Genomic DNA, 26,301 nt, shown 5'->3' with positions numbered 1-26,301 from the left:
AAAAAATAATTTATCTATTTTATTATATTGAAAAATCAGTTAAATTATTTTAAATTCTCAATATAAAATATAAATTTAAAGTTATTTAATATTTTTTTTTTTAATAGAAAAAAAGTATTTAAAACTCTTATCTAAATTATAAAAGTAGATAAATAAAATATTATTATATGTTCATTAAAAGTGATAAACTGTAAAGTTATCATGATTTATTTTAATTATTAATAAATGATCAAGATTTCTTCTACTTAAAATAAGCTCAAATAAAGGTTTTTTGACATTGAGATTTTAAAATGTTTATATAATAATATACTGTTAAAGTTTTAATATTATTATAAAAATATATTAATATAATTTAACATAAGATTAAATCCGAACTAGAGTTAAAATATGATAAATATATTTAATTATATAAAATAGTTTTACTGACTGCAGCATCTACTATTTCATTATCTAAAATTTCAGCTTGATCAAAACATTTATTAGATAGAGACTTATTTTGAATCAGTAGAGTCTAAGCTCAGATTCATACAGAATCTATAACTAGAGCTTATTGAACTTAGTAAAGACAGCAGACAATGTTTATGTGAGTATATCTATGTGAAGTTTTATCGCAGTTTTCTCATTATCTAAAGTCACTATGATATACTATGCATACATAGCAAAAAAATGACGTAGTACTCTTTTAATTGCTATTGCTGCAAATATTTCAGTATCAAAGATCTTAGCAGTATGACTAACAGATAGCTTTTCTTGTTTCAAGAAGTGAGTTTGTTCTCAATATAGACAATATTCTTCATCATCAACTTCTGTGCTGTATTTGAAGTCATCAGTGTATGTGATAAGATCAAAAGAAGAGACAGTGTTCTGAAGTCAGTTTCTAAAAGCTGCTGGACCGGACCTGCGGCTTGGTCAAATGCCTCAATTTCCAGTGATTTTTTCTCTCTGTTTGTTATGCCACAGGTGTCACATGAAGGTATGGACATTAAACTGGGTGTGATAGCAATCTTGACATTTTTTCTAATTCATTTGAAGCTGGAGGTATACCATCTCTGACTCCGAGGGTGCAGGGAATCAGCTGTAGCTGTGCGAACAGCTAGCTGATCATGTATTCATTTCAACCAGGTTTTAGCTGGGCACCAGCCTGTTTCTCAGAGAAGTACTGAGATAGAAGTTGTGGCAAACGGAAGTCCTGGACTTCAGTATGGCCCCATAATTAAATATTGTAGAAACTTATAGGGTGGCCCCAACTCTTCATTACCCACATATTTTTTGGGAGATTTCATGACACACCCCAAAGCAAAGCACAAAACAGTTAACTATAGCTAACTAAAAGAAAGAAAACACCTCATATGACATCGTCATGACTCGTCCCGGTTCCCGCATCCCTCCACTCATTCAACAAAGCCAACGTTTTCTCATTCTTCTCTGTGATAAAAACCTGTGTATCGTCACCTAGTCCTAATTGAATAAGAAAATTGGACATCCCCCTGCCTTGTCACTCTGACTGAGCACATCAATAATAGTGCTGCTCCTTTTCGTAATATCGCCAGGCTAGTTGTTGTCTGTTGGAACGCGTGGGATGCATTAAATTGCGAATCCTCCTTTGGGGAGGACTTAATAAGTTCACTGTACAAGGTTGCTATACGACGTATGATCGAATATTCACGTCAGTGTCGGATCGTGACCGAAGGGTCCAATCTCCTCCTTTGCAAAGTCTGTCGAAAAAGTGTCAACAAAAAAGAAATAATAATAATAATATACCAACAGCCAAAAAAAAAAGTTCTCAAAAAGATAAAATGGTTTCATTATCAAATAGATAATAATAAAACAAAAAACAAGAAACTGGAGCTTTTATTCATGAGAAATTTCCCCGATTGCTTGCCAACCACGCTTCATGTGCCTTTTTCTGTCGTTCCCAATCCTTCTTCAGTTTTTTACTTCTGCTTTTAGTAACCTCCTCTCCAGCCGCATCTTTGGTGGGAATACCATCGTCATCCCACGCACTATATTCATTGGTCCTGAACATGTCCAGGTGGCTGATTTTACCTCTCTCAGCCCTCTTAAGTGACTCTTTTTCTTTATTTTCCCTCTCGATCTGCTTTTGGTGGGCCCTGGCGGCCTTCTCCTCCCGTGCTTGGATGAGTTCTCTGGTGACGGGACGAACAAGGGCTGGCTGATTATCACGGTCTTCCAGGTAGATGCCAAGATCAAACAAGTCTATGTCACGAACGCGATCGCAAAGGGAAAGGATTTCCTTTGAAACAGAGTCGGTTTGTTTGAGAGAGGAGATTTTTGTGCAGAAGTCCGAAAGGAGGTTTTTGTATACTTCCGCTTCCTCGGGTACGTCTAACGTTTGTTTAACTACTGCAGTTCCCTTTTCAACGATCGATTTTATCGCCTCCTCTGATATGCCTGATTTCGCTCTGGCAGCTTCTCGAAGTGAATCTCGCATCGTGGACAGTGGATAGAGATACGGTTTTGAAGCATCGGGGATATCGATACCTGACCAGCCGATTTCAGCTATAACAGGTAACGCGCTACCGTTGAGACCGAATATGTTGACCATCGATGTGACCCATACCGCGGCTTCCTGGACATCCTTGACCGGTAACGTGGATTTATTGGAGATGTTGTACTTAGAGATAAGTTCTGAAATCGCATACATAGCTCCAGCGGTGTTAAATGAATCGCACAAGTTTTGATAGACGGCATCTTGGGCAGATTTAAGTGCAGTCGCTAGAGTGTCATCCGTTGAGCCTGCATCACTGTTTGTCTGTGCAACTGAGTCTCTAGCATTGATGAAGAAATTATTAGCTTTCTCCTCCCAGGCATTTCCAGCCTTGACGAGATCCTCGGTTATTTCAATTCCATCCTTCCATCCACCTAGCAGGAAAACAATACGAAGGCTTCTTGGGGTCCAATCTCCTTTGTCAAGGGCTTCTCGGATGGTAGTGAAGTTCTTGAGTGATTTTGACATTTTCGATCCCTGAATGGATAAGTGGCCCATATGAAGGAAGTAGTTGACCCAATGATCATGGGCGCAGTTTTCATGCCAATAAGCTTCACTTTGAGCCAACTCGTTGTCATGATGTGGAAACGCCAAGTCAATTCCACCAGAATGGATGTCCATCTGTTTACCAAGCTTGGCAGATGCCATGGCTGAACATTCAATGTGCCAACCAGGGCGACCATCACCCCATGGACTAGGCCAGCTAGGCTCACCAGCTTTTGATGCCTTCCACAAGGCAAAATCTGCTGGTGATCGCTTCTCTGTTGTCCTATTTATCAAGGCACCTTCTCCCTCAGCCTGAAGTTTAGTATCATTCCGATTCCACGGTTCCAATCTGGCATAACTGTTCCCTGAAGCCTCAAATGCGGTAATATCAAAATAAACGGAGCCATCGGAGGTTACATAGGCAAATTTATGCTGAACTATTCTCTCCACGAATTGTACGATCTCGGGCATGTACTCTGTTACTCTAGTAACGGCATCAGGATCTAAGACATTTAGATCGCGAATATCCTTCATAAAGCGATCCTCGTACGTTTTCGTCAACTTGGTGAAAATTGAACGATCCTCTCCGCGTATCGATGATCCATAAAGGGAATCCAGGTGTTCAAGAAGTACATCCTGGACATTCTTATAGAAAGTCTCGCTGAGGATACTTTCTTTTGAGGTAGCGATTGTTGAGAGCACATTAGCTGCGGAAGCCGCAGTCTTGATGTGCATTTTTATTTTCGCTTCATCATCTCCAGGCTTTCCACTGCCATCAAGAGCTCCACCATTCAGGATGGCCGCGTAAACTTTTTCTACCTCGTCACTATAGCGCTCCGGGGTGAGTCCAGCCTCCAGTAGTGGGAGTTTTTTCTCCAAGTAAGCTGCAAATGCTGCACGAACGGTTGAAATAACGTCGTCATCAATTGACGGGTGTGAATTCACATATTCAGTGAAAAAATGTTGCTGTCGTCCTCTTGATATAATCTAATACACAAAGCTTACACGTACACGACCGGGAACATAAATCAGCCCATGCGCCAGACTCCAAAAGCATGGGCTGAATTTCCCACGCACCTTGTCATCCACATCCGTAATATTCATAATGAATTGAACATCAAAATTGAAATAGTCACGCATTATCCGCCGGAGGATATCATTGCTGACATAGTTTCTGGCATGGCCAAGATGTGCATCGTCGTAGACTGTTGGACCGCAAGCATACCAGGTAACCTTGCGGCCGCTAGGGTCAAGGGGAACGAACGGGACTTTTGATCTAGTTAGGGAGTTGTAAATCTTCAATGGAGGCAGACGGGATGCAGATTCGGCATGCGGCTGAGGCTGGTTCCAGGGCGGTTGCTGGCGGGTAGTCGACATGGCGGTGACTCTAACTGCGGAGATGTTGAGACGGGGAGCTCTAGAGCGCTGCTGGGCCAAGTCAAAGTAGCTGGAAAAGAAAGTTCTGCGAAAGAAGATGTTCATAAATGAGAGGCGCGCAAAGACGCAGATTATAAGGATAGGGGGAAGGGAGGAGGTGAAGCGCGGGGTATAATAAGAGATAGCGGACTGGGGATTTGACTGCGGTGGCTGACTGGCCGTGACTTGCCCGATTTGATGCACCAACGCACCTGCCGCTTGACTTCCTTGATTGAAGCTTCAAAGCAGCTGAGTTAGCCCTAAACCCTATTTGGCCAAAACCATTTTTAATTTTCTATTTTACTGTCGCTAACGGCAATAGGGATTACATTAACCATAGATCAGATATGAATCTTTGATTGACACCCTTTTTTTTTTTTTTTTTTTTTTTTTTTTTTTTTTTTTAATTTTCGACATAGGAGAGCAACCCGTTTTGATGAGTTGCTTAGCATCGTATTCTCCCATCCCCCATCCCTCAATCTCTAGCATTTTGCCCTTTACCGTGCCATGGCGTCGCCGTTTCTCACCCCCGGCTCCACGGCCAAGGCAGACTCTCTCGCCGTCCTGCACTTGAAGCGCAACCTTCTGATGCCCGTAGTGCTCAGAGCTCACGATGACGAAAACCTAGGATATGACGAGGGGAAAGTGACCAACACGCGCTTCGGTTCATTTCCACACAGCACATTAATCGGTCAACCTTGGGGTTCACAGATAGTTGCGTCGAAAGTCGACACAGGTTCGCGCGGGCGCTTAACAAAGAAACAAACTACTACATTAAAAAGAAGAGCCGACGAAATAGATACTTCGGAAGTCAGTTGCGATTACGACGATGATGAGAACACGGATGCGAAACGAATAACTCCCAAGGCTGCCGTCGCAGCAGCCAGTGGATTCATTCACCTTCTTCCCCCCACCCCCGAGTCTTGGACTGCCTCCCTCCCCCACCGAACCCAAGTGGTATATACCCCCGATTACAGCTATATATTACACCGGATACGTGCCAGGCCTGGAAGCACACTTATAGAAGCAGGTGCAGGAAGCGGATCATTCACCCATGCTGCTGCTAGAGCCGTATTTAACGGATACCCCTCACAAACAGATACAGAAAGGAACAAGCGTCTGGGTAAAGTTTACAGCTTCGAATTCCATGCGCAACGGGCGATGAAAGTTCGCGAAGAGATACGCGACCATGGTCTGGAAGGTATCGTCCACGTGAACCACCGAGACGTCTATAATGAAGGATTTTTGCTCCGGGAGGCTTTTACCGGCGAATCTCCCAGAGCCAACGCTATATTCTTAGACCTCCCAGCCCCCTGGCATGCACTGAAGCATCTCGTTCGAGAACCAGCGGACGGATCACCTTCTCCCCTTGACCCGTCGTCGCCAATCCATATATGTACTTTCTCACCGTGTCTGGAACAAGTTCAGCGGACAATTAGTGCAATGCGGCAACATGACTGGATATCTATATCGATGGTTGAAATAGCGCATCGGTTTATTGAGGTGCGGAGAGAACGTTATGGGACTGAGGGTGAGAAAGGTCGGGGAACCATTCCCGGTCCTCGGGACGTGGAGGAATCGATAGAGAGGCTTCGATCCATTGAAGAGCGGGGGAAAGCTTTCCATGCCAGCCAGGGACAAAGCGAGGCGGATAGTGAGCCCGTGACTACTTCGAAAGAGGAAACTGAGAATGAGAATGAACAGGGTGGCAACGGTGCTGAAAATAACAAAGTTGTCAGTATGGTGGATATAGAAGAGAACAACAACGACCACGATAACATCACCTCCTCACTCCTATCTGGCCAATTACAATTCCAACAAACAACACCTCTGGAACCCCCAGTGCAAACCTACAAACAGGGACACGTAATCCATCGCTCCGAACCGGACCTCAAGACACACACATCATATCTTGTCTTTGCCGTTTTGCCCGTTGCATGGTCCGAAGATGAAGAGAAACGGTGTCGGGAACAATGGCCGTCTGTTGCGAAACCGGGAGCCGCAGATGGGACGACGACCGGAGCGAAGAGCAAAAAGCAGCTGAAACGGGAAGCTAAAGCTCAGAGGAAAACGACGGAGGCGGAGAGGGAGTGATTATTGAAGTATCTGGCAAATGTACTATATCTAACATGTATAGAATGAATCATGTCAAGGGAGGGCTCCTACAACCTGTTCTATTTCTCTCTCCCCTTTTTCTTTCTTTCTTTCTTTCTTTCTTTTTTTTTTTTTTTTTTTGGGGGGGGGGAGAAAGGACACGCACCCAGAAACCCAGAATCAAATGGAGAACTGACTCACTCATCAGAATTTAAAGAGTTGGTCTATTTGCTCGAAAGGCAGAGAAATCTTATCAAAAAGCCATGATTTTAATTAAAAGAGGAGCCAGAAATGAACACCAAAACCTATAAACGTCTATTTTTCATTATCGTCGTGGAAGAATCAAAACAATCCAACTACAAAGCAAGGCAAGAAGCTGATATCTCAGTTTTTCATGGTACTGGAAAGGAGAAATGATGTAGTCTAGAATAATTGTGGGCAGAAAAGGACCTCGTAGGATCGTGAAGGGAACAGTCACAAAATCAATTCGAACGGTTTTGTATCCCCAAGATGTGAGAAGTAGAGAAGCGGCCGGGATCCATTCTAAAGTGCATTTTCGCGTTTAAATTTATCCCATGCTTCGTTTAATGCGTTGAAAACAGATCCAGCAATCATTTTTTGCTCTGTGGTTGCATTCACAGGTATCTGCTCAAGTAAAAAGAGGGGAGGGAAAAATTCAGCAAAAAAGATCGCATGATTGCAGAAATAATTGAAGTGGATGGAAATGTCATAAAACGTACCTTATCTGGATGCACCTTCGCAATTCCTTTCATGTACTGGATCTTAACCTTGCTGGGCAGAATCAACTCAGACATGCTGATCTTCTTCCAACTGGCCTCTGGCCATAGAACGGTATCCAGGCTTGCTAAAAGAGCCCGCAGGTTATCCTGTTTCCCTCCCTTCCACGCTGCTATGCGTGCCTCTACAGAATCAGCAAGGGCGAATTTCTCATTATCAGCTCGGTCTGCTGCCTCGTTGGCTGCACGGAGGCGACTAACTGCCTCAGCTGGCTTGGCAGTATGTGTTTTCGTGGGCGTGGATCTAGTTGAGGGAGTTACAGGCTTCTCGAGTGGTCGTGGGCGAGTAGAAGTCGCCGGAGTTGATGTTCGTGAAGTTGGCTGAGATATACCAGCCGCCTTTTCACACCTGTTTCGTCCCTGGATGCTGGTGCTGCCACCATGGCCCGCTTCAACTGCATCTCGCCAGACCTGCGCGGCTTCCGCCCACCGTTCAAGCTGCTCTAATGCTTCAGCTTTTCTCATTAACGATTTGCCAAAAACTTTCCTCATGTCTTTGCTTGGTTCCCCGTTCCCTAGATCGATTTTTTCCGACTCGCCTTTGGACGGGCCAATGATTGAGATGGCTGTATCCGCATCTCTGATTGCTGATTTTGGTTCACCAACTTTAAGCCCTGTCAGGGCACGGTTACAGAGTAGAATAACCATGATGGGGTGGTTTTCTGGAAGCTCAGAAATGGCGGAAGAATATGATGCATGGGCAGCAGCATAATCACCCCTCCTAAAGGCTTCTGAACCCTTCTGACGATGACTGTGTGAGGACGCAAGAGCTACAGCTGAAACCTGGGGAATTTCCCGTAGCGGAGCCTTTGGATGCACAGGTAGGGGTTTGGATGGTAGGCTTTGGCTGGCCTGGGGTACGGGGGATGTTGTTGCGGGCCGTGTTGGCTGGTGAACTGGGCTGAGCTGTTCAAACAAATCAGGCTGGGATTCGGAAGCGGGAGGAGTTGCAGCTGCTTTACTTCTCCTCGCAGGGCTAATATATGCTTCTGCGGCCTGTTCCTCAGCGTGCACACGAGAGAGTCGATCTCGAGGTTCTTCTCTACTTTGTAATCGTATGTCCATTTGAAAAGCTGGTTGCGAAGATCGGCTTCGGGGAATTTGTGCTTTGGACATATCTTCCCTTCTTCTGGATGATTTGCTGGGCCGGCCCCCTGATTCAAGCAGCATCGCTTCATCTGTAAAGTTTTTCGGATTTGGAGGGGAATTTCCCCGGGATTGAGAACGTGCCTTTTCCGAGGCAGTTGAAGATTCTCGCATCCAACGCGGCTGGCCTAAATCAGCCGGTGAATTAAATTCTTGCACAACTTGCTGCACCTTTTTCGTTCCGGTCTTCCAAAGGGAATTAGCGGATTTGAAAAGGTTATTACCAAATTCAGCTGCCAATGCCGCCGCATCTTTGTCAATAGAGATTGGGCTTCTATTATCTGCGCGGCTGCTTGCAGAACGAGATAGTTCCTCGTTTTGCATCCATGCAGGGACACTGTTGTTCCGCAGTTCGGGGCGTCTACTGTCGGAAAGCCGTTCACGTTCACGGCTCCTATCGCCTAGTTCATCCTTGCCAACTCCTCTATTTCTGCTCCTCATCTTTTGCTTTGCCTCATGAGCTTGATCCAGAAGCCAACTAACTGCTGCCCGAACATCAGTCCCTGACTCGGTCACCTCAAGAGCCTCTCGGGCTTTATCCGCAGGAAATCCCATATCGACCAATTCAGCAATGTGCCTATCTATGACGGAAACGGCGGGAGACGGGCTCCTAGCGGGTTCCTTAATGACAGAAATTTCGACATCCGACTTCGACGCAGACTCAGTGGCAGGTCTGCCCAATACGCCTAGAACATCTTCATCGTCGGTTTTGGGGTAAGTTGACTGAGGCATATCCTTTGAATTAAGTTCGCGCAAACCAAATGGGTCATAGTCATCATCAGTTATTATGGAAGGGTTATTCATAGGCCACTTAACATCCTGTCCAAGCTCTAGGACTGGTGTATTATTTGAAGATCTGCTAGAACCGGGCACAGGGAAATTTGTAGATGCATCGACCGGGGCCGACGAATTGAAAGCAGCCAAAAGATCATCTTCATCAGTCGTAGTTTGACTTTGTTCCATTAATTGATCTGGAGTTGCAGGAGATTTAGATGTCTGGGGTTTGGCCAAACTGTTCCAGAATTGCGCGTTGTTCCCTCCATATTGAGCTTCTAGTTGAGCCTTTCTTTCTGCTTCCTGCTGTGCTTTCTGTTCCACCAAATGTTTTTGTTGTTCAAGGAGGGAAAGGCTTTTACCGGATGAAGCAGATTTGAATGACACTAGGTTTGCGAAGCTGTCATCTGCGGAGGTGGGTGCTGTCGAGGGCACCTTCGAGCGCACCGAAGGCCCAGCGGATAAGTAAGGAGTAGACCTCCCTGGTACAGGAGGGGTAGGCCGTAGCTGGGAAAATGCAGACGTGGGGTTCATGGGGGGTGGCCTCGTCGCCTCGGGCCCTGAAGCGGGAGTCCAGCTTAGCCCTGATAAGTCATCCATGAGGTGTTTTGACTGGCACTATATTGACTCCACAAGATTGACACTGTCAGCAAGATGCACAGCGATCACATGAAATGTTAGAGTTCTTTATGTCACTTCTTCAACTGTCAGCACGCATGGCATTGTTTGGCAAAGCTCACTATTCTGGAGTAATTTTCAGATGCTGCTAGTTGACAGGTGGTTTGCAACACATACACTGAAGTTGCCCCACGGTCACCAACAACAGATTTGTTTCTTCATGACATGTGCGCTTACCATCAATCTCCACTGCCCACGTCTATCAGGATCATCCTAGCTTGAACAGGGCAATGTGGTTCAATGTGTATATACTCCATTAAATTGTAGTAGCAGAGCTGAACAGGGAGATGGCGTCTTGTTTGGGTTTAGCGCAGTTGCCTCATAGTCATGTGATCATTATGGAAAATTAAAATTCCGATATCCGTATCATTGTTTAGTTTGGTTATTTTGGCCGAGACAACCTCGGGATGAGATTGGATGTTTGACGCCAAATAGAATCAACGCTATGCCATTCGATATGATTCACTGTTATTTCCACGAGATATCTCAGAACTACGAGTTTTGTTTGATGGAGTCAAGAATGACATCAAGGATGAACCTTGAAAATTTTCCAAGCCTGGCCAAATGCGACCATCAGCACAGGGAAGTTGTATAGAAGTTCTTCAGCCTGGATGGCACGCTTCCATTGATGCATAAAAAAAAGGCAGAGATAAGCATAAGGTTTCTATCCCCCGGATAATAGGAGGATATCTTGAGAGGCGCGAATACATTCATTTTTCGATGATAATGAAAAAAAGGCGGGGAACCTAAAGTCACACCTAGGCAGGGTCCAGCCTGACACTAGCCTTTAATCACCAAGGGTCCCAAGAGAAAGCCTTTGCAGCAGCCAATGATAAATAATCAGTATAATCCTAATAGGCAATTCAACAATGGCAGCCGTGGATTGGCTTTTCGTTTTTTCTTTGTCCCCGCATTCCAAATGCAATATGAATCGAGCAACCCAGAACTTCTACAGTAAACACCACAGCCGGGAAATTGGACGCAAGAAGCAACAAAATCAAGTTTTGATTGTGGCAGGATCCAGAGTCTTAGATGGGGCCTGTGTAAAGATCCTTCGCGCTTTGGCACCAAGACTGATAACCCACACTGTGCCCCCAGCTCCATGGTCCTGGGCAGCGTGCCGGTTGGTTGACAAGCATGTCTCGAGCCGCTGCGGAAAGGGCCCGCCAACGCGCCTAGTTAAGTTAGTGTGTAATAACTTTCCCCTACACAGTAACTAAACTTCATTTCAAAACATTAATTTTAACGAGATTAATAGTCACAATTGACACAAGATCGGGTTGAGAGAATTCTGTTTTTTTCATGTGTCAGTAGCATAACTATGCGTGGTGGCAAGGGAAAGCTACCCAATTACTCGAACCTCCTCAAGTGTCCCTTGGGCCGATTTTAATTTGGAAATAAGGAGCAAAGAATGAACAGAATATCCAGCCCTTTGTTGGGCTAGTGTATACATATGGGTACGCCGTCCTCAGTTTTGATGAGCCATCAGCACTAAATCCTGTACCACTTCCAGGTCGCATTGCCAGTTTTGGGACGACATGAAAGCTCCCGTCGCCCTCGATACGCGGCTGAGGTCCTGAGGAGGAACGGTATTTTATCCTGTTATTGACAAGAAAAGACCTGTGTTAACTCCGATAGTACACGGTCAAATTCCGGGGAAGACTTTACTTTCTCATGACAGGATTTCGCCTTGAATCCAATAGGCGTATGTGATGAAAACCATATGAGGTTGCAGATCGGCAAAACATGTTTTTATGTAACGGTGGGACCTCAGGACTAAATCTTGGTTGTAACAGCACAAGCTCCCACATAAATAAAAAACAAGTTCGGAATAGAAATAAGAATGTTCCAAAAAATGTTCTAGCAATCTTTCTTCTTGAACACAGTTAGGCCCATCCCTGCATAAAAGAGCTCTCTGCAATGATGATAAACTTCCGAAGTATTTTGAAATTTCTCCTGGGGAAAAATTCTTGCCAGGTTATTGAGAAAACCCCTGTTGTTTGGCATGTTCCTTGCAGATAGCAGTATCTTTGCTAGCATTTCCAAGCTGTTCTCTGAGGGGTCTCTGAGAGGATTTCCCTTTCAGCACGGGCTAGCAAATAATAGTTTCCTAGGGTCTTTTATGGGGCTTGCATGTGGACGACGAAGATTCTCACCATTATCTTGAATCTTTTCCCACAAACGTGATTCTTCTTGGAGCTCAAGTGATAACCCTGGAATAATAAATAGCAGACAAACTACGCATCCAGGCTGTGATTGTAGAATTGTCTAACGATGCCAAACGGTCAAATGTAGTGATTACCTCCAGAATTTCCTCTATAATGGGCGTTATTCTGTCACTGCTAGTTACCGATCCATCATCCGTCGCTTGAAAAACGGAGTGTAATCTGTAATTTGTCTTTCAACAACAGTCAGAGAAGCCATCGGAGCCAAGGGTTTGCCTGCTACTTAAGTCTCCTCAAAGCCACTTCAATAGTAGTTCAAAACTCAACAATGCTCCACAAACCAAACCAGTGTCTCTGGGAAATGCCAAAAGCATGAAAGAATTGGTTCTGGATCCCAGATTTCAAGCGGTTCCCCAGTGTTTCGGGTCCATGCGTTCCATCTGAAAGCCTGGCTGGACCAACTCGTATCAGACCTTTCCACAGAAGAACGGATTTTCTGTGCCAAAAAGTGGAAGAGTAAACTTGCAAAAACTCCGGTACACACAAAGTCAAACCTAACAGCAGCTAATTAGCTGAGCGCAAGGGTGAAGCAGAGCCAAACTGACAGCATCGTGAAACAGGTAGAAGTGAGGAAGTTGTTCATAGCTCCCTCCGCATTTTATTCTTGAGAGCTTGGGTGACTCCTACGCCTTCAAGTTCCAACGCATTGTAGCGAGGACGGTGACCAGTTTGCACAAATACTGTAAGCTATCTCCATTAGATTCTCAACTCCAGCCATCCATAGCTATGCTTTCCAAACTGAAGGTTTAAACCAGCGTCGCCCTGTCACGGATTTCCCTCGAGGCTGACAGGTCCATGCAGTATTTTGATTTCTCTGGTAGCTGGTTGTAGTTTCGAAAACTAGTAACCCTGGCTGGAGCCTGTATTTAGGTAAATCAGTCTCAGACCCCCGGGAGAGAGAGTGGTGGTTTGCTTGGAAAAAGTTGCCCATTCTTTCACAGCCGTTCCCCTCCCAACCCTCTTCCCACCAATCTCTGCCTGTGCCGACTCATCTCCCGTTTCTGCCAAACCCCTTATTTACTCCCACCACCACTCAACCTACAGATATTTCGCCGGCCTCAGATTCATTTTTTTTTTTTTTTTTTTTTTTTATTTTTTTTTTGGAATTGAAAGGGGGCCAGACTCAGAGACTCTTTAACTTTCTCTTCGATCTACAGGCATTCTGGAACGTCCCCGGCAAGTTACCGTCGGCATGGGTTTGTTTAAGCGCAAGGATTCGAAAACGTCAACAGGAAATGACAAAGATGACCGTGAGTCGTTTGTATCTACCAGCAGTGCAAGAACATCAAACGCATCGCTGAAAGTCCCCATATCCATGAAGACGGGAAATGGCGTATCTGTGCCAATCCCAGAGGTCCCAATCGCCCCGCCGCCCGACCCAAACCTTGACCCAGCAGCTTATCTGCGAAGTATCCATGCCGTTCGCCAGAGGTCGAAACTTGTTATGGACAAGGCGAAGAGGAATCAACTCAACCATTTCGACGTTGACTTCGGTAAATTTTCGGAGACGGCTTCGTACGTTGTGGCCATTATCAAGGTATCTCGGGTTGCCCTCTTTTCTACTCTCTCTTAATGGGATTCATGTTGATATATTTACGAAATCTTTCAGAGAGATTACGCCCCGGATTACCATAGCATACCTGCCCATGGCCGGTGGCAGCATTTCGACGTTGGCGGGAGACCTCGCATCAACCAGCTCCTCCAGTCATGGCCCAGCACCATTGACGCGTTTGAACGGACAAGGCGACTAATCGACCTTTTTCTTATTTCAGCCTTGTTGGATGCCGGGTCCGGGAATAAGTGGTCATATAAATCCAAAGAATCTGGGAAAATTTACAGGAGAAGCGAAGGCCTTGCGGTGGCAAGCTTGGAGATGTTTAAAGCCGGACTGTTCAGTAGCGATCCCACGGAGCCATGCCAAGTGGACGGCGCAGGTTTGAGAAAGATCACCGTGGAGCTACTTGCAAAGGGCATGCAACACTCTGAGCACAATCCATTGGCTGGACTGGAAGGCCGGGCAGGGTTGTTGATAAGGCTGTCGGAAGCGTTAAACGACCAAGAGCTTTTCGGTGTCGATGCGCGACCAGGAAATATGCTTGGTACGGCAGCCAACTCCGTCTCTCACGAAATTCGTTGTTTTAATATACTAATTTTTATCGTGTGTAGACTATCTCCTCTCTCACCCTACAACTCTCGCCTCATCCGTACCTATCATTTCTATTCCCACACTCTGGTCCGTCCTAATGGACGGCTTGTCATCTATTTGGCCTCCATCCCGCACCCAGATTGAAGGCGTGTCTCTCGGAGACGCCTGGCGCTGTTCCGCTCTACCTTCATCGCCCCCCGCGAAGCCGTGGGAGAGTATTGCTCCGTTCCACAAACTAACTCAATGGCTTTGCTACTCTCTCATGGCACCGATGACGAAAGTAATGAACATACAATTTTCCGGAACCGAACTTCTGACTGGTTTGCCAGAATACCGGAACGGAGGCCTCCTTATTGATATGGGCCTCTTAAATCTCAAACCTAAGGATGCTGAGCGGGGGCTGCAGGCGTACAGGGCCAATGCAACGATCAAAGGCCAGCCGAATGTGGAGGTTGTTCCTCTGTTCACCGCAGATGATGATGTGGTGGTGGAATGGAGGGCTCTCACAGTCGCATTCCTCGATGAACTGCTCGAGGAAGTGAACAATCTGCTGAGCCTAGCTCATGGGGAGCGTATATCTCTGGCCCAGATGCTCGAAGCAGGGACTTGGAAGGTCAGTTGCGTCCTTTTTAAGTGTCCCACGATAAATAGCTAACATATCTTTAGGGAGGACGTGAGATTGCGGAGGTGTCTCGCCCCAACACCAAGGAACCGCCCATTATGATTCTCTCCGATGGGACGGTGTTTTAACTTTTCAACTTCGAACCCTTTCAATCCACTTTTTTTCGTTCATCGATTTGGCATTGGAACTTACCTCACTTGATGATAATGATACCTTTCTCATTCGGACCCCTTCGGCGAACATAGTGTCAACTTTGCGCCACAATTCTTTCCCATTTCATTTCGATATTCTCCTCAACCACTTTGATTCCCACAAATTTTTATAATTTACATTTGGAGTTAACAAAGATGTCGGAGAAGAGGGCCATATCTTTATTTATAGCAGACATTCGATTAGTGGGGTGAATCTACATATTTTAAATAGTGCAGAGAAACACATGTGACCAATTGCATTTAATTCGATAGACGGGTATTCGCATCTCACCCAATCGAATCAGTTATTTAAGCTTAAATGGTTCACAACAAGTTTTGTGGAAATAAAGCATGTTTGATGACCGTGGATATGTATTATGAACGGTATTTGATGAGACTCCCAGCAAGATGAGCTTGCGATGCGGAACAAATTCTATGAAAGTGGATAGCTGGTAAATGAAATTCGAATAAATATGAGAACGTGCTTGATTATCGTAGATGGATGTAAATTCTCTTCAACAAGTGATGAATATAGATAAGAGAACTTTCTCCCTGTTGACCGGTCACGTGATATGATGGCAACCTTCGTCTGCTTGTCAAATTTACCCGACATCCAAGATAAATAACGAATATATGACAGTCGAGGTACAGAGACGAATAATCGAATGTGCAACTCCCATCCCTTGGCTACGGTTCGGCTGTTGGGCTAGATTTGAGGCCAGGAACAAAGAAGCGCAATATCTCCATTAGGTTCTTCTTAACAACTACGCCCAGAACAACTTGATAACAAGCAACATCTCTGTCCACTGGCAATAATAAAATAACTGAGGCGCCACGGGTTATATTGCTATATCAAAACAGCAAAACAGCCACAATGGATATGCGAAAGAAGAAACGCAAGGTTTTGCTTATGGGCAAGAGCGGATCGGGGAAGTCGTCCATGCGCTCGATCATATTCAGCAACTATGTCGCGAAGGATGTCCGGCGTCTCGGAGCCACTATCGACGTGGAGCATAGCCATGTCAAATTCATGGGCAATCTGACTTTGAATCTCTGGGATTGCGGGGGGTGAGTTTGCAATCCATGAATTATGTCTAGTTTTCTTCTGAGAGGATCTATTGAGAGTTTAATTTTAACGGGAGGTTTATTCCAAGTTGCTAGGCAGGATGCATTCATGGAGACGTATCTTGCGTCGCAAAGAGAGAACATATTTTCCGACGTTGCTGTACTCATCTATGTCTTTGATATTGAATCCCGCGAAGTCGAACGTGACCTCGATACCTATTTTGCCATCATAACCGCCCTCCAAGAGTTCAGCCCAAATGCATTTGTCTTCTGCCTCATCCATAAACTCGATTTGATCCAGACAGAGCATCGGCAGCGAATATACGAGGAGCGCTCCTCTCTCATCCGTGCAAGATCAGAGTCCTTTGCAATAACTACATTTGGTAGCAGTATATGGGACCAATCCTTGTATAAGGCGTGGGCAGGAATTGTCCACAAGCTTATTCCAAACCTTTCAGTCATTGAGCGGTTCCTGCAGGCTTTCGCCCAAAGGATCGAGGCGGAGGAGGTCATTCTATTTGAACGCTCAACGTTCCTTACCGTCACGTCTGTAGCCTCGGAAATCGGCCGCTTGAACCCCATATTTGACCGTCACGAGCGTCTCTCCAATATTATGAAATCGTTTAAGCATTGTGCTGCTCGCAATACCCACACCACTCCAGCTTCCGCGGGATTTCTAGTTATGCATATCAAAACGCTACAATTCAATGTCTTCCTGGGCCGATTCACCGACAATACATATATATTTATCGTGGTTCCCCCTGGTGAAGCGGCTTATAACTGTGCTGTTCTCAACACGATGCTTGCCCGTGAAGGTTTCCGCAAGGCGTCAGCATCAAACGGCGGTGACTGGTTCCCACTTTCCTACGCTGACCCCACCCCTCGCGGAAATATTTCAAATGGTTATGTTACTGGGCCACCCGAGACGCTATAGGGTTATTTATCCATTTTACTTCTTTTGGTTTCGAAATTTCGGTGGTAGTGGTTGGCATCTGATCCAACGCAATCCCCATGTATAAAAAGATACCCTTTATTTATTTATTTATATATTTTTTGTTTTCATTCACATTTGCATATATATTATTACCTGATGAAGGGATTCTTAACAAGCAAAAATTGAGACCCGATTGTGTGGACCGATTAATGGGTTTGGTATGTACAACACACTTTTATGAAAATTCCCGTGTCCTTGTTCCCTTTTAAATGAATTTGGAGGGATAAGCATGTTTCTTATAAAACTCTCGCGCCTTTTTTGGGATCATTCTGCCCTGCGTATTTAGTTGGCCGGAGTTGCGAACTAGGCCAGATAACAGACAAATGTTAGATATTCCTTATTATAAACATGGCTCCCGAGCTTTATATTTATATTTATATATTTTTATTTTTTGCCTGTTGTTTCTCTGGTTACCTTTGCCAGTTATCTATATGATTCGAAGTAGATAACTCGATCGAACCAGAGCGCCCACATTCAACCACACCATAGGCTCCTTAGCAGAGTCGACAAAGCATGGCTGATTCAGCACTCCATAAATCAAATGTTATCCGTTGTCCATCAAACGAATACTTACCTTGATGGAGATGGCAGACTTTGCGCCCATCCCTAGGCAGTATCCTCCTGAGTCCAAGCCGCTTTTCTCAGAGGACCTGCCAACGATTGACGGCCATGTCACCGCAGACGGTGAGCGGTGGTATTCGTGGAAATGATGGGATGACTGCCATGGGATGATAATGTATGCATATCTCCCCCCTCCCAGGTTGGTTGGGGGGGGGGGGGGGGGGGTTCCTGTTCCATCCTCTTCCCTCTATCTTTTTTTTTCCCCGGTGTCCTTCCGTTGCCACTAAAATGTAGTGAATTTGGTTAGCCGGTTTCCATATACTCCATATTATCTATATATTTTATGTTCCGCGCATTCATCCTTCAATCCCCTGACCCTCCCTACCCTCCCTACATACCCAGTTACTTATCCGTATTAGTGCATCTAATTTCATGAGATTTTTTCTTACTTCATAACTTCATAATGATACGACAAACTAACCATTAAGAACAAAGTTAAATGTATCAAACTCTTAAAATATATATATAACTCAATGGAGAATCAATTACAGTGGGTGGGAGACTGCTGAGTAAAGACTCTGTTAATTTATGGTAAAACTCCCGGCTCCTTTCATTAAGACAGCAGAACGTGGGAGCTGCAGAATATCTGAACCAGAGAGATCCGTGCCAAGTAGGTGTTAGGTTGAGTTGTTTTAACGGCAAAGGAAAGATGTTTGAGAAAACTCATTGGAAGATATTGTCCTTCTCACGAAGGGTTAAACTGTCCTATCACGGAATCGGTTGTCGGACATTCGGTCGACCAAGTTGAGGAATCTCTAAGAACTTGATCCAGTCATTATTTCGCGCCCCCCAACCTCTGTATCTCTTGTTTTCTAGATTCTTTCTCTCGAAATTGTGTAGCGGTGCTAACACTGTTAGTATTTGTCCGATGTTGTGTGGGATAACTGCCCCTTGTTGAGCAACTGGATTACTTTATTTGTTGATATGTTCTAGTAGTGTCACAAGTATGCAATATGTCCAAGCCCGAATTACCATGAATGCTTGACTCTCATCCTGGTCGATCGGGATACAATATCATTGGTTTTGCTGCCCATTCAACATGACGATTCTGCAATATCCCGCCACTGGTAATAACAGCGGCAAAGAAATTCATACTTTTCAATTATACCAAAGCAAAAAAAAAAAATCTCGAATCGATTTTTGCAGGAACACACGCCACTGCAATTGGTTCATTGAAATAGGTGTAACATTTGCAAGGGCGAATACTCCATTGACTTCATATAACTTGTTAGGCTGAACGCAGAGAATGGGCTTTCTGCCGTCAGCAATATTGCTCCCTAGAGTCAAGGGAACTGAATGGAAATTTGCGAAATTCCAATTCCTTGAAGATATTCTCAACGAACAGCCAATGGTTCTAGACATTCTGAGATTTTGAGGAATCTGAATTGGTAGTATTACCCGGATTTGTATATCCTGGGGGATCTCACAACCGGTGAAAAGGGGGGTCTCTCAAAACCATGCAGAGGTCCTCCTGTCGCCAAACACCTCCAATGTTTTGCTTCAGCATAAGTGCCTCGGCACAAATTGTTGGGCATGACCGCCCGGTAGCCGCACCACCTCACGTGATGTACGCGTATATCAGTTAGCTGGCCAGTCCTCCCACCAATGGAAGACCAACCATCCCACACAAATTGGGTTTCTTTGCTGGCGATTCCTTGTATTGCGAAAGCTCGAGCTTGTGTGCAACACAGCAAGCAGCAGTCTCGACATCCCCAAAGCACCTAGTGGCTTCTCATGCAAGAATAGCATGAATTGATTCACTAAGCGGGCTCTTACTCCCGTTTTCTTCGTTGAAATATAGTTAAAGGACAGAGCTCCAGCATCGTGTCCATAGAACCACGTGTTAATTGGGCGATTCGGTTGGATTTTCCCCCTGATTAGTCTCAGTGGCCTGTTAGTTCCTCCATCAAATGCACATTCATTGATCCGACTGTTGAAAGCATTGGTCATAGGAGCTGCAATTAAGGAGACCTAATAAATTCAGGTGCTCTCCACAATTATGTCTGCGTCAACGTTATCTGCTGCCCTGGGAGCTTTTGAATTAGCTTATCAGTTTATACAAGTTAAAAGACATTTGTCTGGGGAGACGCCTCATCAAACACTAGTTAACTAATCCCTGAAGTCCTAGCTATGAGAACTGCCAACTTCCATGAAAAGCAAGTTGGAGTGGTCTCCCTGGCCGTAGTGGACCTTCTTGATACCCTTTATTTATCAGTGAAAACCTATGCAAATATCAGGCTCAAACCCTGCTCTATCTAATGATCAATTGTGCGGCCCACTCCTGGATGCGGAAGAAGACCAAGAGATTGCCGGGGGCATCATCCCATTTTCGAACCCAGCGTTCCCTTTCAAACGACCTTCTGCTAGGCCTTAAAGGATATTGGTAAGAGTCAGATATTTCGATATTCGACCAGATCGCTCGTTGTGAAACACCGATATGTCCTATCGGAGAAACCTTCCCAGGAAATAAGGATAAAAGCCCCCACACGCCGTTTGAGGTAATTTTTGCCCGCAGTTGTGGGGAAAGGTCCCGAACTCTCAGGCACCGGACTGGGGTTAGTAGTTTCAAGAGACGGGTTAGGAAAGCTACCCTACCCCAGGGTTGCATTGTTCCGGGTTTATCATAAAAACTCCTTCGAAAATCTGGGACTTAAAGCCCTAGAAGTTTCCAGAAACGGTCAATCTTTATTGAACCAGAGAGCCATTTTGACGTATCTTTGGTGGACCCTTGGACAAGACACGCTGTGGAAATTTCCACATACCCTGTCTTCCTCCATTCTCTTTAGAGGAATAACAGCATACAGGGGAGATATCAAACCCGAGATCAAGATTCTAGCTATTTAATGTTCCATTATTCCTGTGAGCTATATACTAACACAGGGAATTGTCACACTGGAGAACATAAACTTTTTGGATTATCTACACTGCGTACATTCACATGTGTTATGAATGTCAAAACAGAGGACTAAGATCAAGTAGAAAACTATCAAACCATTGAAGTGTCTGCAAACTTAAAGGACCCATCTTCTGTTGTTGAATTGTAACCTGTCAGGTATCAGTCTTTAGCAATGAAGCTATTCTGAAATCACTAGTTCTCATTACAAGGCCATCACTTACATAACTGTCAGTTATATTGAAATTGTCACTTAGTTATATAAAATCTTCTCCTTTTTTTCTCCTCCTTTTCCTTTTATCAGGAATAGGGTGATTCAGTTCCTTAATATATAAATATGATTCAATTTTTCATAAATTTAAATAAGAGACAGTAACATGGAAATGACATTTTTTTAATCACATAAAGAATCATGCATAACATATATAATTTTATATTATGAGCCTGAGGTTTGCTTAATAGCTCATCAATACTCTTACTTCTATTTTCTAAAGGTTTCATATTTAATTTACATAGCAATATCTTAATTATATTAGAAATTACATTATCTTATCCTATCTCTGAAATCAATACACTAAGTGTTCATCATAATCAATTCTATTACTATCAGAACAGTGATATTGACAGGAGTTGAGAATAAAACAATGACTTCAATATCATTATCTACTCAGTTATAATTACATGATCTGAAATTTTGTTCTCTGCTAGCGCCTTAGCTAACTATTTAACTAGTTATATGATAAATCTAGCTGATAAAGTTATCATGTATGCTAATCAACATTGATATATAGCTATTGAATACACAGCCCTGGCATTTAACTCTAATGAAACAGAGACTTTATCATCACTTCAGGTCTACTGTGACACAGCTCATGTGCTACCGAGCCTCTATCACTAGCAAGCTTCACCTGTAGCCGAAGGGTAAGGTTAAGCCGAACGGGAGTGCCGTAAGCTTGATAACTAGGACAGGGGGTAGTGCCACTATCACGAGTAGTAAGGACGTCAATTAGAGGATCCTTATAACCAACGATAGCTACGGCTAGGGGGTCAGGTGTGCGTAGGGCTTGAGTGAGACGGGCACCTGAGAGGGTGTACAGTTAGGTGGTCAAAGCTATGACAAGTATAGGAGCGGGGATGTATCAGATAAACGCAGACACAATGTGGGTAGGATGGAGTAGAGATCAGGTAGATGAATGGAGAATATAAAATTGATCGTGATCAAGAAGATAGGCCTCTTGATCCTAGGGGTAATGAGCGTGTTTATATACATGATGGAAACCTCTTGATAGATCTGACAGCCCATGGTATATAGTCATACCAGCCTACCAATCTACCACCCGGTAGACTTGGTAACGTCCGATAGATAGTCATACCAATCTATCAATCTATCAATCACGTGACCATCTCTTTAGGTTAGTCCCGGAACCCACGGTTATTCCGTCCGAAACCCTAGTTCCTTTATCCTCTGCAATTCTTATCCAATGATCCCTGGGAGTCTCCTGTTGGTTCACAACATCATGGCAATGATTTTAGCACTTATCAGAGTATAAATGAATATGTCATTCTTCTCTTTGATAATGTTATTGACTGAAAGCTATTAAAGTAATAAATTATTAATATCTTTTTTATAGAATCTGAGCTTTTAACTCTATCTTAAATATCAAAAGAGATTATTTATTGAAAGTGAGATTTTTCCTAGATGAGTTTTGATCTTGACTGCAACTCTATAGTTTACAATGATAATACTCAGATTATTTATCTTCTAACTGATAAAAATTCATAGCTCTTTTTCAAGCTCCACTATGTTGATAATCATCATTATCGAATACATCAATTGATTCAAAAACAGAAACGTAATATCAACTGAACATTTAAATTCATCATTCTCATCTCTCTATAAAGACTGCTATTAATGAGAAAGTATATTAGATATCAATTTTTAGCAATGAAGTTATTCTGAAAGTACTAGTTCTCATCATATCAGCACTTCAATTGTTATCTCTTATACAAGGCTATTACTTATATGAAACCGTTATATGAAATCTTTTTCTTTTCCCCCCTCTTTTTCTTTTATCAAGGAATAGAGTGATTTAGTTTCTCAGTATATAAATGTGATTCAATTTCTCATAAAGCTTAGTGATGGACAGCAGCATGCAAATGATATTTCTTTTACCACACAAGAATCATGCATAACATCATATATTCTTTCATAAAACCTATTTATTTTGCCTCCGCTGTGAGGTTTTCGATGTCAGTTCCGGATGCGGTCATTGTGTCCCCCTCCCCAACTTGGAGGGAAGCTTAACATGGATTGTGGCCTGAATCAGCCGCATGAGAGAGATGTCTGCAGCTCTCTAATTAACCCAGTAATAGCTGGCGGGTGATTCCGAATTGAGGCTATGGCTTCGGTGAAGTTTATCAATGCGAAAATAATGATGAACAAAATTCATTGAAACCCCGCCCGGTTCCTCAAGGAATCAGTTCATGCATTCGGAGTTTGATCTATAAACAGTGCTTTGAGATTAAAAAGAATCTTGAATGATCAATTTGCATCTAGCTCTGCACGACCAAGACTGCCAAGACGGCCAATGACGCATTGACGATATGGCTTATCTAGCCACCTAATTATATAAACTTTAACGTTATTTAAAAAGTCCAAGCCCACTTAACTAAATGATGATCACCCCATAAGATAAGCACCGCCGATACACCCCTGCACATATTCCTCACACATATTCCTAATATGTCTCTATTCAGCCTCAACTGCCCTCAACAACTAGTGTAAGAGAAGTTTAGGATTAGAATTAGAGTTAGACTTTAATCCTTGTAATTATTTAATGAAATTAACTAACTAGTTAAGGGCAAAGATCTGAGAATGGTACTCCGTATGAACAGTGCTAAGATTGCTGCGGTCCGACCGACGATCAAGCAAGGCTTGTGTTGCAGCCGGTTCTTTTCTTTGACAGGCGAGACTCCAAAGTTGCTGGTGATTCCGCATTTCGCCGATGCTGGAAATTGAATTCTGTCAAAGAAGTTCCCATCCAAGCTGACAAAGTTGGGTGCTTTCGGGTGGCATCGAGTAGGCGAATACCATCGCAAGTTCAGTGCCAAGAGAACGAAAGCGAATGAATCCCAAGATCTCATTCGTGCCCTGCAAACCCAACTATTCAATCAAGTTTTTTTTCATGCGAATGCGCTTTCAGCTTGAAACTAATAAGCCCTACAAGAAAATGCCCTGAATTGGAAGAATAATATACATAGTATGAGGGATTTGCCCGAACTAATAAGCACATAGCTCATAACTTTTGACGTGCTGCATGAGAGCCCTCATCAGGGGGGCAATTGAAATAAATACACAGGAAAAACAAGCAGTTTATTTTTATTTTTATTTTTATTTTATTTTTCAGTTCATTGAAAGCAGGTTTTTAATTAATTAATTAATTATTTATTTATTTTAATAATTCGCTAGTTATCAAGCCGTTGGTTCTATCAAAGAATAGTGGTCTTGGCTGTAAAAGAAAAAAAAAAAAAAAAAAAAAAAAAAAAATTCAAGCATTTATGTGGCGCGCTGGGCGCTCGTGGCGGAACATTCTGTTGAACAACTTTCTCTGCTTCCTGATATACACAGGAATATGTAGACTTCTTTTTTATTTTATTTTATTTTATTTTATTTTATTTTATTTATTTACTTATTTTTTTAATCTCAAAGCCCCATCAAAGTTGACGTTCCTCTTGATTCCACATCATGTGTTGATTGATATAGAATTTAAAGTTTTCAGCAATCTCTCACCCAGCGGCTCAAGTGGGGACGTCTCTGACAACATTGCTGTACAGGCTGGCCCTTGATGACATATAATTAACTATTCTAGATGTGTTTCTTTTATGTTCTCCTCTCCGAATGGCCTTGGTGTGTATGAATTCGCTATTAAACTCTGATTAATATAGAATGCTTTATCGATATCTCAACTGGGTATCTTCGCACGGGCTTAAAGGTCTCTTCCGATCAGTATTGTGAAGTCTGGATAGTTGATCGCTTAGGGTTAACTAGTCCAGTGTGGTTTTCCAACAGCACTTCCAGTAGTGGGTGTTGTGGGGGCTCATGGTGGGTTCTCCACAGTGATATGACATCAGGATAAGGATCTGCCGATCTTATTAACACCTAACTAACTAGACAGCCGTTTGAACCGGACGAAGACATCGGGAATAAGCCGGGCATAGATTCTTTCACTCAAGCACGCACTAAATTCGTTCACGTGCCAGTTGACTAACGCTTGTTAAACAGACCCGAAAACAGCCTCTGGGCACGTTATCTCTAACCTGATTATTTAGTAATATTATCAAGTGACAGCGGGATCTGCTCTGCTGACCGGTGACTAATTTTGGAACCAAAAGCCTTATCGTCTAAGCCCGCGAAATGAGCATGTGCTTGAAAATGTATTGTGTAGTTCTGGGGATTCTTATGCACGTGATTGCGGGGCCTAACCAAATAACTCTTATGTCCACGCAGTAGTGACCTAGAGTAGGATTCACCTCACCTTCTATGTATTTACTACTTTATTGTGTTGTAGTTATATAAATTTACTATAAATATTCTTTGTCCTCGACGTAATAAGTGTGGCACTACCACCGTGGGTCCCACGAGGTGATAGACAACCTAGTTACAGTAAGGAACGTTTGGAAATGCCATTTTCGTCCCCGTAGTTACCGTTCTTCGGGAAACTGGACTTCAACCCTTAACCATGGAACTACGATAGCTTTCTTTCGTGCTAATGAAGTTTCCCTAATATGGTTTATAATAGGAATTACTCCATTCACAATGAAAAGTACTGTTTTCATCTGCCTTTTTATCATCCATGGGATGGAGAAAGCAAAACTTGTCAAAAGCAAGGATAAATTGACGAATGACAGCCCCTGTTCCAGGGAGCTTCTTTTTCCTTGCCTTTTTGAGGTGGATGGGTCGCAAAATACCCAAACGCCCCTAGAGAGTGCGGACAGAAGGTTTGGCGAAACGGTACTGCGCCGAAGGAATGGATACCTGAGTTTACCCATGTTATGCAGTTCTAGTCCTAAGGTTTTACGAATATATCCCAAAGTAGTACACGAGAACGGTGAAAACCACCCACCGCTCATGGTGTTGGTTGAGGAGGGCACAATATGATTACTTCATAGTGGTCCGAGAAACCTTACCGGCGAATATACAGACGCCTCTTCTAACAGCCAAACCTTCTGAGGAACACTGCGAAATAATTGGACAGGAGCTTAATCTTATTGTAACTGGGAGCCATGACTTGGACCTTAGAGTAAGGTGTGCCTTTCAGCCCGGTTCCCCGAGATATATAATCAGACATCCCCCAGATATTTGGTCCCTACCGTCTATATGTTTTTGTAGAACACCAGTGATCCTGCGCATTTCGCTGATCTGTGTTGTTTCTTCCTTCCTGGTGGCCCGGCTATTTGCTTCTTTCTCTTCTCTTCTCTTCTTTTTTTTTTTTTTTTTTTTTGTGTTCTGCCCCCTCCCCCTTTCGGATTCATCATCTGATCGGCATTTAAGGAGCTCGATCCCGTTGGCTTTGTATTCGTACTGGTTGGTGCAAGAACCAAACTCACGGTGTATTCTTTGTAGAATCGCCGTGCCCTGACCAGG

The 26,301-nt window shown here is 43.6% G+C and overlaps 6 protein-coding genes across 6 annotated transcripts; 3 read left to right on the top strand and 3 right to left on the bottom strand.

Moving 5' to 3' along the window:
- Window positions 1-1,855: 1,855 nt before the first annotated feature.
- Window positions 1,856-4,372, bottom strand: PAAG_04193 (cysteinyl-tRNA synthetase; the record flags this gene model as incomplete). The annotated part of the gene is made up of 2 exons (XM_015845203.1): window positions 1,856-3,982; window positions 4,073-4,372. The coding sequence occupies 2 exons, from the start codon at window positions 4,370-4,372 to the stop codon at window positions 1,856-1,858; spliced, it is 2,427 nt and encodes an 808-aa protein (XP_015699429.1).
- Window positions 4,373-4,918: 546 nt separating this feature from the next.
- Window positions 4,919-6,505, top strand: PAAG_04192 (hypothetical protein; the record flags this gene model as incomplete). Its single annotated transcript, XM_002793874.2, has 1 exon — window positions 4,919-6,505. The coding sequence occupies one exon, from the start codon at window positions 4,919-4,921 to the stop codon at window positions 6,503-6,505; it is 1,587 nt and encodes a 528-aa protein (XP_002793920.1).
- Window positions 6,506-7,048: 543 nt separating this feature from the next.
- PAAG_04191 (UBA/TS-N domain-containing protein) lies at window positions 7,049-9,822 on the bottom strand (the record flags this gene model as incomplete). The annotated part of the gene is made up of 2 exons (XM_002793873.2): window positions 7,049-7,150; window positions 7,246-9,822. The coding sequence occupies 2 exons, from the start codon at window positions 9,820-9,822 to the stop codon at window positions 7,049-7,051; spliced, it is 2,679 nt and encodes an 892-aa protein (XP_002793919.1).
- Window positions 9,823-13,317: 3,495 nt separating this feature from the next.
- PAAG_04190 (hypothetical protein) lies at window positions 13,318-15,021 on the top strand (the record flags this gene model as incomplete). Its single annotated transcript, XM_002793872.2, has 4 exons — window positions 13,318-13,662; window positions 13,735-14,224; window positions 14,292-14,884; window positions 14,938-15,021. The coding sequence occupies 4 exons, from the start codon at window positions 13,318-13,320 to the stop codon at window positions 15,019-15,021; spliced, it is 1,512 nt and encodes a 503-aa protein (XP_002793918.1).
- A 937-nt stretch (window positions 15,022-15,958) lies between these two features.
- PAAG_04189 (GTP-binding protein GTR1) lies at window positions 15,959-17,083 on the top strand (the record flags this gene model as incomplete). Its single annotated transcript, XM_002793871.2, has 2 exons — window positions 15,959-16,152; window positions 16,246-17,083. The coding sequence occupies 2 exons, from the start codon at window positions 15,959-15,961 to the stop codon at window positions 17,081-17,083; spliced, it is 1,032 nt and encodes a 343-aa protein (XP_002793917.1).
- Window positions 17,084-20,015: 2,932 nt separating this feature from the next.
- PAAG_04188 (hypothetical protein) lies at window positions 20,016-20,372 on the bottom strand (the record flags this gene model as incomplete). Its single annotated transcript, XM_015845202.1, has 1 exon — window positions 20,016-20,372. The coding sequence occupies one exon, from the start codon at window positions 20,370-20,372 to the stop codon at window positions 20,016-20,018; it is 357 nt and encodes a 118-aa protein (XP_015699428.1).
- Between the last annotated feature and the right edge of the window lie 5,929 nt (window positions 20,373-26,301).

The sequence above is a fragment of the Paracoccidioides lutzii genome, assembly GCF_000150705.2.
Source record: "Paracoccidioides lutzii Pb01 unplaced genomic scaffold supercont2.10, whole genome shotgun sequence".
Classification (NCBI taxonomy): domain Eukaryota; kingdom Fungi; phylum Ascomycota; class Eurotiomycetes; order Onygenales; family Ajellomycetaceae; genus Paracoccidioides; species Paracoccidioides lutzii.
This window is presented reverse-complemented; position numbering and strand designations above follow the sequence as displayed.